Genomic DNA, 11,337 nt, shown 5'->3' on the forward strand with positions numbered 1-11,337 from the left:
AGGATATGTAACTAGTAAACTTCAGAACAAACGGGGATTCAAACCTAGGTTGGATGGGCGCCAAGGCTCCCAAGAGTTCCCACATCTTCCTGTGAGCGCCCCGTACCCCAGTCCTCTAAAAGGTTCACTGTGCTCGTATAGCAGTTCTAAAAGCGTCCACTGTGTTCCTATAGCAGTTTGCCTGGGTTTTTCTAGTGAATTTCTCCACATCCTGAATTTTTTTTTTTTTTTTTTTACACTTTTCAGCAAATTTTCCTTTTCGAATCCCTCCTTCAATGTAACCTTGTTAGCTTTGGGGCCACACCCCCCACCTTTCCCCACCCCTTCCTTCTCCTTTGGTTTAAAGTGTCACCAGATGGCTCTGGTTCACTCTTTTGCTTGTAGCCCTGACCAGGGCAGGAGGAACCAAGGCTGGGTCCAGAACGCCTCAGTCCTGGGGTGACAGTGAAGGGGTCTTTGGGGAGTACTGACTCCCCTACAATCCCTTCTTCATTGGGACGATTGGCAACAATTGGGAAAATGAAGACCTTCTGGTAAGACCTCGACACTGGAAAGAGTGGTGGGGAGATGGCCAGGGGTGACAAGCTGAGAGGAGGTAAGGGGAGAGATGAGAGGAGAGAGACAGGAACAGAGACAGAATTAGAGGGATACAGATGAGAAAGTGAGACATAAAAAAATAGCAAGCATGGGAGACAGAAGAGAGAGACAGAGAAAGAGGGAAAGGCAGCCACCAAAATGGAGAGGCAGAAAAACTAAGATGAAAGAAAACAGAGTCAAGGAAATAAACAAGGAGATAGGTAGAAATGGAGACAGTGAGGTAGAAAAAACAATGACTTAATGATTGTTTTAGAGTAGCAGCTGAAAATGTGAGAATTCATTAAATTTCTCAATAAGACTCCAAAGTCAAAATAAAAAAATAAACTATACTGAGATTTGATCACCTACATTAATTAGGTTTTTACCATGTTTAAAAATACTAAAGTAGTCCCCAGCTGGAGGAACTTCTGTATGACTCAATTTTTTTTCTCCTTTTCAGGAAAATTTCAGTTTTCTTCTTTGTATGCGGTTTCCTGGAACCCTGTGCATCTGCAACTGCCGTCAAGCGTCGCCCAAGTAAGGGCCACAGTGTCTAGATTTTGAAATATCACTTGTTCCCGGAAGGGATCAGGCAGGGCGGTGGCTAAGTGAGGACTGAGTGAGGCACCCATGGTCCCTCATACCCTCTCTCCAATTCCACTTTGGCCATGGGTACTCTATGGGTTTTCTGTGGTAAATGCTGGGTATAAAGCAGAAGTCGTGCTGTGATCAAAGTTGGCAGGAAAGCCAGTTTGTTCAGATGGCTAGGTGGATGGACGGATGGACGGATGGATGGATAGATAGATGTATAGAAGCCATTAAACTGGGGTCACAGGAGGATTTGTTTGATGTACTGGGATGCCTGGGCCAAAGCTTTGCAGCTGTAAGATGCTTTTTCGAAGTGTAGGAAGTTTCTACCATCAGGCGAGTCTCAGGGCGCAAGGATTGTATAGTTACAAAAGGCCTTCTGTGGTCGTGAAAAACACTCCTTCGCCACAACCCTCCACTTTGTAAGGAGCACCCCATTTCATTCTAGGATTCCCCATCAAATTAGGTATTTAATCCTTTTCATTTTCTTCTTATTACTCTTCCTCATTTTAGGATCCTAGCAACAGTCTAGTTGGGACCCTTATTTGATCTTTTAGAATGAGCTTCTGAAATTAAATGTGTTCTCTATATTTTATTTAGGATCAGTGAACCAGAGACTCCACCAAATCCCTCCTCTATTTGACAAAGATTCCTAAGAACTCCCCTATCCAGAACTCTCGTTGAACTGGCTCAAGGCTGGCTCTGGATTCTCTTGGGAATTCTAAAATTTGTGGTTTTTAAGGAATATTTTCTAGCCCAAACCACCAAAAGTTTTCCAAACAGGCCTCTGACACTGTGCCATTCAGAACGCTGTGCAGCTCCAGTTCCAAAAGGAACAAATTCCTAACTTCCCCCAAAGGAGCATTTTCCCAGCACAAATTATTAAAGCACATTTGTGCCTTGCTTCCCTTCCAGGATGAGTCTAAATGAATGAGTTATAATCACAGTCATAGCGTTAAAGCCAAACACACTACTTACAAGCAAGCTGCTTGGTATCATATACTGTAGTGCTTTAAATAATTGCTCAGCTCTTATTATTATTGACACATTCCCCATGATCCCGGTAAGAGGTAGGTAGGATGACATGTGATCTCTTTTGCAGGATTTCCTATCAATTCAGTTCCTAATGGTGAAAATGGTTATTGACACATTCCCCATGATCCCGGTAAGAGGTGAGGTAGGATGACATGTGATCTCTTTTGTAGGATTTCCTATCAATTCAGTTCCTAATGGTGAAAATGAGCTCTGTCCAAAAGTGAGAATTGGCCAAGATGATTTACCAGGTGAGTAGCAATGTTTATATTGAAAATGCATGCTTTCTGTAAACCTATCTAAAATATTTTTTTATTTGGGTAGGCTGTGGAAAAGAACAAAACCAATCTCAATGTGGACTTTTAATTTTTTGTTCCCTTTTTATAGGGTTTGACTTGATTTCTCAGTTCCAGGTAGATAAAGCAGCATCTAGAAGAGCTATACAAAGGATAGTGGGATCAACTGCATTACAAGTGGCTTACAAATTGGGAAATAATGTAGACTTCAGGATTCCAACCAGGTAATATTAAAAAAAATTAATCTAATCATCTGCCTCAAATGCATTTAAAAATATTATTTGTATTGATTTCAGAGAGGAAGGGAGAGGGAGAGAGAGATAGAAACATCAACAATGAGAGAGAATCATTGATAAGCTGCCTCCTGGAGGCCCCCTAATGGAGATCGAGCCTGCAACCTGGGCATGTGCCCTTGACTGGAATTGAACCCGGGACCTTTCAGTCTGCAGACCGATGCTCTATTCACTGAGCCAAACCAGCTAGGTCCCTCCAATGCATTTTTTAAAATAAAAAGCTAGCCAATATTAGAGAACTTTCTTGCTCAATGTTTCTTGAATTATGATTTTATTTAAATATGAAGGAATTATTTACCTATCTATCTTGAGTGCCTAAATATATGAATGCCTTTCATGTTTTCAGTATGTAATTTCCCATTCCAGGGGCGAGCGTTGGGGGTGGAGGTGGATCACCGAGACTATTATTGATTCAGGACAAGTTCTTATTATTCAATGCACTGTTTTTCTATAATTTGTCTGGTTTTGACTGAAAGAAGCCTCTGTGAAAAGTGCCAGAGGTTAAGCATAAATTTAACTAGGAGCCCCTGAGTGGTTAGAGGACTCACAATGGTGCTGTTCAAACATCCTGGTGCTGAAATGGAAACACACATGCAGTGCTTGGCTCCTGGCAGGAACCAAAGTAGATCTAAGGCCCTGAAGGAGTAGCTCAGTTGGTTAGACATAATTCTGATATACCAACGTTGTGGCTTCAATCCCTGGCCAGGGGAAATACAAGAATAAACCAATGAATGCATAAATAAGTAGAACAACAATTCAGTGTTTTTCTCTCTCTCTGAAAATCAATTTTATTTTATTTTTTTAAAAATATATTTTATTGAATTTTTACAGAAAATCAATTTAAAAAAAATCAAAACGAAAGCAATGATACCCAGAACAAAGGTAGTGATAATAATAATAAAAAAATCTCCCACTTCATTTATCTCTTTCTCTGGAACTCTTTCATCCTTCAAATCACTCATTACTGAGATGCTTTTGTGTATATGTAAGTGTTGAGTCATCCCATTCTTATAAATGAGCTTCGGGGCTTTCAGTTCAATGTCACCTAGTACCTTATATGTGACTATTATGATTATCAATTTTAAAAAAATCAAAACGAAAGCAATGATACCCAGAACAATGGTAGTGATAATAATAATAAAAAAACCCCCCACTTCATTTATCTCTTTCTCTGGAACTCTTTTATCCTTCAAATCACTCATTACTGAGATGCATTTGTGTATATGTAAGTGTTGAGTCATCCCATTGTTATAAATGAGCTTTGGGGCTTTCAGTTCGATGTCACCTAGTACCTTATATGTGACTATTATGATTATGTCTCAGTGCACTGAAAAAAAACTAAGATTCCTTTGGTAGATGAACAAGCAATTTAGGGCTTTGATAGAAATTATGGTGTAAAGGTAAATAATGATTAATTAGAACAGTAAAGAATATTATAGAAACTCTAAATGTTTATAATAATGTTTATAATAATGAAAAATTTGGTCAAATTAGAATATTCTGATATAGTGCCAGATGCAGATAGAAATTTATGGCTTGAACATACTATATTTTATAAAATAACTAGAGGCCTGGTGCATGAAAATTCATGTACTGGAGGGGGATCCCTCAGGTTAAAGGCAAATAATGATTAATTAAAACAGTAAAGAATATTATAGAAACTCTAAATGTTTATAATAATGAAAAATTTGGTCAAATTAGAATATTCTGATATAGTGCCAGATGCAGATAGAAATTTATGGCTTGAACATACTATATTTTATAAAATAACTAGAGGCCTGGTGCATGAAAATTCATGTACTGGAGGGGGATCCCTCAGCCCGACCTGCCCCCTCTCACAGTCCAGGAGCCCTCAGGGGCAGGAGGCAACCCATCAGGGGAAGGCAATGCCCCCATCACACCTCTGCTGCTGCCACTGCCGGCAGCGCAAGCCTCGGCCAGCCCTGGTTACCTGAGCCTCAGGCAGCCCTAGGCGACTCAGCAGCCACCATCTGAGGCTTGCCTGCACCTCAGGCCGGCCCTGGGCGGTTAGGGGGCTGAGGGCGGTTCCAGCTGCACCGCGCGCCTGCCCTCTCTCCCACCTCCATGGGGCTGAAAGGACTGGGGGACTCCGGTGGGGCTGAGGGGACTGGGCGCTGCCATCTTGTGGCTATGGGTGCCGCCATCTTTGTGATGGCATGGCAGTCAATTTGCATATTCCCTCTTTATTAGACAGGATAACAGTGTGCTGTATACATACTTTTGAAAAATTTCCCAATTAACATTAAACCTCATCCTCATCACAACCCTGTGGTGAGGACATTATTATCCATATTTTATGGAGGAGGATACTGAAGTTAGAGAGTTTAAGTTACCTGCATAAGGTCACAGGTTGGGAGGTGCTGGGAAGACTGAAACCGCAGGCAGAATGGCCCCAGAGGCTGTGCTTCTAGCCACGATTTGATACTGACCCTGGAAAACCATTCACATTTGGAAAGGTTAAAGGCATAATAACAGCAATTAAGCTTTTTCTCTTATATTTTCTTTTCATGCACAGACATGTTAGCTGTCTTCCTAAATAATTTTTTTAAATGTTCATATGTTTTAATTTATTTAATAAAATAGTAAAACATGACAAAACCCCCAATGCTGACTTAATTTTCTCTTCTACAATTTAAGGTACAATCTGGAGTATCACTGACTTTAAATTTAGAGATTGAAGGGCACACAGACCGCCTACCCCCTGTGCACCTTTTTTTGTTGTTCCTTTCAAAGGGTCGAGAATTACTCCAAATACTTTTTAACAGGTCATAGTCAACATCCCATATTCTCTATCTCCGCGACTCTCTGTATCCCCACAAATACTAAAAACTCCCGCTTTACTGTCAAGGCTTGTTAAGTTGAAAAAAAGAAAGGACATAGGAAAAAAAAAAAAAGAAAGGATGAAGAAGGAAGTAGGAGAAAGAAATACAAAGAGAAGGAGGAGAGCCAAAGACCTAAGATAGATGGAGTCCTCCATAGGTAGTAAAGTCCATTCTTGGGCAAGTTACTTAGATAAACTTAGCTTCAGTGCCCTCAGACTGAAATGAGGAATAATAATAACTATGTCAAGAGCTCCAATGAGGAGCAAATGTAAATCAATGGAGAGGGCTTGAATAGAGCCCGGTACACAGTGGTAGTTGCCATAAGTGGTGGAGAGCACTAGAAGGAGAGAGTGTCTGCAGGTGCAAGTCTTTTCTCCTTAGTGAATGCTTTCTTTTCAAGCTGCCCTCCAAGTCCTAATCATCAAAAAACCAGGTGGCAAGAGAGGCAGAGGCTGGAATTGCTCTCAGATCATGCAGGGGGTAGACTGCCTTGGTGTAAAGGGAATTTCTATGCTGGAGAATATAGGCTCTGAGTGCGCAAAATAGAAACTTAGTGGTGGGAGGGAGAGGTGAATATGGCATTTGGGATGAATGAGATAGAGTCACAGATTATTCTTTTCAATTTTTTTTGAAAGAGCATGAGACAATATTTTGCTGTTTGCATTCTTTATTTTGGGCACTATAGTTTCTCATTCTCAACTCATACTTACAAACATGCCATGTTTGTTTGCCTTAACAAATACAATCTGTACCTTTTCCTTGGGTTAAGGTCATAAACAAATGTTTCAAGGTCTAAAGACTTCTTATCTTTTATTCAAACCCTTATGGTTCTCCTTTTAAGATACTCTGTGCAGATTGTAACATAATGAAATAAATGATTTATAGACCCAGTTTCTTTTAAATTATGTATGCTGTCAAGTTTACTTATCCATGTGCATAGCGTAATTGCAAGAACCGAATCTGAGGTGTTCAAAAAAAGACAGTGGGACTGACTATTCTATAAATTAGTGAGGACTTCTAAAATGGTCTTAGGTCTATACAAATACATATATATTTCATTAATTTGAAACAAAGAAATTTTCTTTTCTTATCATATTGACATACTATTTTAGCCTACTTTAAAATATTTAATATTATAATCTTGATTATGTTTGTATATATATAAGCATGCACAAATTATATATGTATGTATATAATCTTAATGGACATAAAGAAAGATAGATAAATATTTTTGGTTTAACAATATGTCTATAAATGAATTGTTCTTCTAGCAAATTCACCACGACTCCATTTTTAAAAAGTTTTTGGCATTACATAACCAAGTTAGAAGTAAATGGGGACATCATGCCCTGTGCTACTTTCAACATAATCCCTTTGCTTACGTAGCAGGAAAGATTGGGTGAAGCACAAATTGGGAGGGATTCTTCCCTTAACCTCATGTCTTTGCAAAAGAGTTGCTCAAGCAAGTTACCATGACTTCTAAATTCAAATAAAATACAGTTGTATTTTTTTTTTCTGGGACTGATGAAATTCTACATCCTCGCTCAGTACATGTGTAAACACATAAATAGGTAACGTAGATTTTTTAAAAGCCTATAACAGTGGTTCTCAACCTTCCTAATGCCGGGACCCTTTAATACAGTTCCTCATGTTGTTAGTGACCCCCAATTTCATTGTTACAAATTGAACATAATTAAAGCATAGTGATTAATCAAAAAAAAGAATATATAATTATATATGTGTTATCCGATGGTCTTAGGTGACCCTTGTGAAAGGGTCGTTCAACCCCCAAAGGGGTTGCGACCCACAGGTTGAGAACCGCTGGCCTATAAGAAGAGTGCTTTAAGGAAGAGAAGAGGACAAAGCATTAGGATTTATCTTCCTTCTATAAAAACCTCAGACCTCAATAGTAACTGTCTTGGGCAAAAAAGAAAAACAAATTCTTTAAGCATCTAGTTAAATCCACATTATCAAGTGAAAATAATATTAAATAACCTATTTGTAATTTAAATGGATACTAGTCAAATTTCACCATTGAATAAATCTTTTTTTATTTTTTTTTATTTTGTTAATCCTCACCCGAGGATATTTTCCCATTGATTTTAAAAGAGAGTGAAAGGGTGGGGGAGAGACATAGAAGAGACACATCAATTGATTGCCTACTGCAGGGCCTGGGGCTCCAAATTGAATCTTTTAAAAATGTACTTGTTAAAACCTCCTGCACACTTCACAGACATAAAAGATATTTAGTGAGCAGAATCGAACCTGGGACCCTTCAGTCTGTGGGCTGAGGCTTTATCCACTGAGCCAAACTGGTTAGGGCTGAATAAAACTTTTAAAACTTATCTTCCAGCTCCAAATTGAGGTCAGTTCAATGAAATGTAAAAACTTCTATGAGGTTTTATAATTATACAACAGGCAATATAGTATGTTGTCATTAATGAGTCTTAGTTTCTTTCCGAGAAGTTATTCTGGAATATGTATATTCTGAAAAATCTAAAGTTCAAGGGAAATATGACAATCAATATTAAAAAAATATCAAAATAGATGTGGTAGACCTTTTCATTCTGGGGGAATGTTTCTTATATACATGGTTTTTTCTTTAGCTCCAAATTGAATCTCTTAAAAATGTACTTGTTAAAACCTCCTGCATACTTCACAGACATAAAAGATATTTAGTGAGTTGAAAAGTTTGAAATAAGTAGAGTATACATTGCCAGAAATCATTTAAGAATGTGTACTGACAAAAAAAATTCACCCAATATTATAAATAAGAGCCAGTTATTTTAGAAAAGAATATCTAAAAGAAGTACTTGGATGATAAAAGAGTTTTCAGATGAAAAGTTTCACATTTTTATAAAACTAACAAAGCAATGAAATTTGTTGACATAGTTGACCCATTTTATTGAAGGCTTGCAAAAATGTTTGCAATTAAGAGTTATATATTTGTTTATTGCTATTATTATAAGGGATGACAAAGTTTTTTAATTAGAGTAAAAGTAAAGGCAGAAAATCTTAGCAAGTTGAGTTACTTTATGTATTGCTAAACATGCTTAGAACAGAGGAATTTTTTGGTTTAGAAATCCTTGACCCCAACAATATGTTTTAATGTAACTGGCAACAACACATATGCCAATACAATAAATTTATGTTATGAATTTTAGTTTGCAACACATTAAATCAGCATCCATTTAGATATTTATTTTTGCCTTTCTCTTTTTACTCCTCACAAGAAGGGGGCTACTATATATACCAGGAGTTTGACTTGGAGAGAGGTTATGTGGGACTTTGGGTCTTGGTCCATAACTGTTCTCAGAAATGTCAAATTTTATTATTTAGTTAAAAAAATTAATTAGCATCTAGTTTTCCTAGCATTTCTTCCTTACTTAGAAATATTTCTATACGTAGAAGAAAGAAGGTAGAAGGATAAAACCTTCAAGCCCTTGAAGGTGACGTTTACATTTAATATGTCTTGATTTTTTAAAAATTTGGTCCTCAGGTTCTAGCAGTTTGGTTCAACCAAAGATGATCCAGGTAGTTGTTGCAGCTACAGATCACAGTTCCCACACAGACTGGAGATGCCTTAGGGCCACTGATAGTCCTAGGCTGCCATTTAAAGCAATAAAGTAGCAATGATACAGATTCAGTTGTCAGATGGAGGAACAACTAGGTTGGAGCAGAGAATTAAAAACTGGTCACCTTTCCCTTGTCACACATCTAGTGACAAACAACAGCTGCTAATTTGACATCACACTTCGAACTCCCTGAAAATGAAAATCAGGCTCAGGGTGAAAGAATTATTCAAGTCTGCATAATTACTGATTTTCAAAATGCTCATATGGGTGTAGGATATAATCATGGAGGGAAATACCCAAGCAATTATGAAAATAGCAAATAATCCTAACATGTTATATTAAAAAAAAATTAAAAGCTGCTTTAATTAAGTGGTCTCATAAACTAGCAGAGCTGATTTGGATTCCAAATGATCTCTTCTTTCATATGTAGGGGAAATGGTGCCAAGAACTTTGTAAGAATGTGTTTCTTGGCTGAGATGAAATTGCTGAACAGTAGCTCTTTAGGCAGCATAAATAGGAATATTGTTGGGATTGTGTGGCATTGGGAACTCTCTTTAGCTTTGAGGGAGGGGTTTTTTTTAACGTGTGTTTTAGGATGGAGCATAAATGTACATGAATAATTGAACTTCTGTGAAGGCCTTTATGGACGGTCATGAAAGAACAAATAGCGCATCGTTTTCCACACTGTAGCTTTTCTGTAGAGCTAGAACCCAAAATAGCATAAGAGAAGATGGTAATATGCATGGGTACAGAAAACAAGATTTATGTTTACTGTTTTAAAATTTACGCAGGCATTTATATCCCGGTGGACTGCCTGAAGAATACTCCTTTTTAACTACTTTTCGGATGACTGGAAGCACACTTGAAAAGCACTGGAGCATTTGGCAGATTCAGGACTCCTCGGGGAAGGAGCAAGTTGGCGTGAAGATTAATGGCCAAACAAAATCTGTTGCATTTTCATACAAGGGACTGGATGGAAGTCTCCAGTCTGCAGCCTTTTCAAATTTGCCCTCCTTGTTTGACTCCCAGTGGCATAAGATTATGATTGGTGTGGAAAGGAGCAGTGCTACTCTTTTTGTTGACTGCAACAGGATTGAATCCTTGCCTATAAAGCCGAGAGGCCAAATCAGTGTCGATGGCTTTGCTGTGCTGGGAAAACTTGTAGATAATCCTCAAGTTTCTGTTCCGGTAAGTATAAAATCATACACTATGGTAGATTAAGTCAAAGCCAGATTGCTAAAAATGAATACCTCAGAGATCTTTAGTGATCATCTTAAACAATGAACAGTTACTCATCTTTTTTTATTCACTCAAGCACTTATTAGAAAAGCCCTCAGTACTATTTTGAGTATAGCATGTACCTGATAGAATGGGGATTCAGAGGAATTTAAGTAGATGGCTCCTGGTCTTAGGAGCTTAAAGTCTACTTGGAAGTTGCTACATGTCTACCTGGAGTACCCAGAATCCTTTGGAGGGGACTTAAAAGAAACCAATACTCATGTGGTACATATTGTGTATAAATAATTAATGCGAAGATTCAAAGTAAGGTTAAGATGAATGATGGATTCAGTTAGTCAAGAATTCCATGCTTCTTGAAAGCAACGAACCTTTAAATGGAAGGATTTCAATTGGCAAAAGAAGAGGAGAAAGTGCATTCTAGCATAGGGAAGAGCATTAAAGAAGCAGAGAATAAGACCACATTCAAAGATCTGAAGTGTGGTTAGTTTGAATGAAATGCATTTGAGAAAATGTGTGTGTGTGTGTGTGTGTGTGTGTGTGTGTGTGTGTGTGTGTGTGTGTGTTGCGGGGGGTGGGAGGGTGAGGGATACTAACTGCAGAATGTAGAAGATGTGGTTAGGAAGCCATATGGTGTCTGCTAAGCAAGAATAAAAATTGTATAGAGGACAAAATAATTGTTTATTCAGAAGTAGGTCTTGCATGGTGTATTATAAAAGTAAAGAATTTTAGAGCTCTCTTCATAATTTTATCATAGAATCCATGGATATAAAGGTAAGAAATTATATAATGACACAATTGTGCCAACAAGTACCATATAATTCTGTCATTTTGAATTGTTAAACTCTCACTGAATAATTATTTAAAAAGATATTTTATAGCATTATGACATGAATTT

At 37.9% G+C, this 11,337-nt stretch overlaps 1 protein-coding gene across 1 annotated transcript in view; it reads left to right on the plus strand.

Moving 5' to 3' along the window:
• Window positions 1–511: 511 nt before the first annotated feature.
• The window catches only part of COL9A1 (collagen, type IX, alpha 1), a 95,308-nt gene continuing 84,482 nt past the window's right edge, over window positions 512–11,337 (plus strand). Inside the window, exons 1-5 of the mRNA XM_005875865.2 lie at window positions 512–533; window positions 1,037–1,113; window positions 2,370–2,447; window positions 2,584–2,716; window positions 9,995–10,391. Coding sequence (XP_005875927.1) covers window positions 520–533; window positions 1,037–1,113; window positions 2,370–2,447; window positions 2,584–2,716; window positions 9,995–10,391 — 699 coding nt within the window. The 5' untranslated portion in view covers window positions 512–519. The remainder of the gene's footprint in view (window positions 534–1,036; window positions 1,114–2,369; window positions 2,448–2,583; window positions 2,717–9,994; window positions 10,392–11,337) is intronic.

Source organism: Myotis brandtii, unplaced genomic scaffold, assembly GCF_000412655.1.
Source record: "Myotis brandtii unplaced genomic scaffold, ASM41265v1 scaffold471, whole genome shotgun sequence".
Taxonomy (NCBI): Eukaryota; Metazoa; Chordata; class Mammalia; order Chiroptera; family Vespertilionidae; genus Myotis; species Myotis brandtii.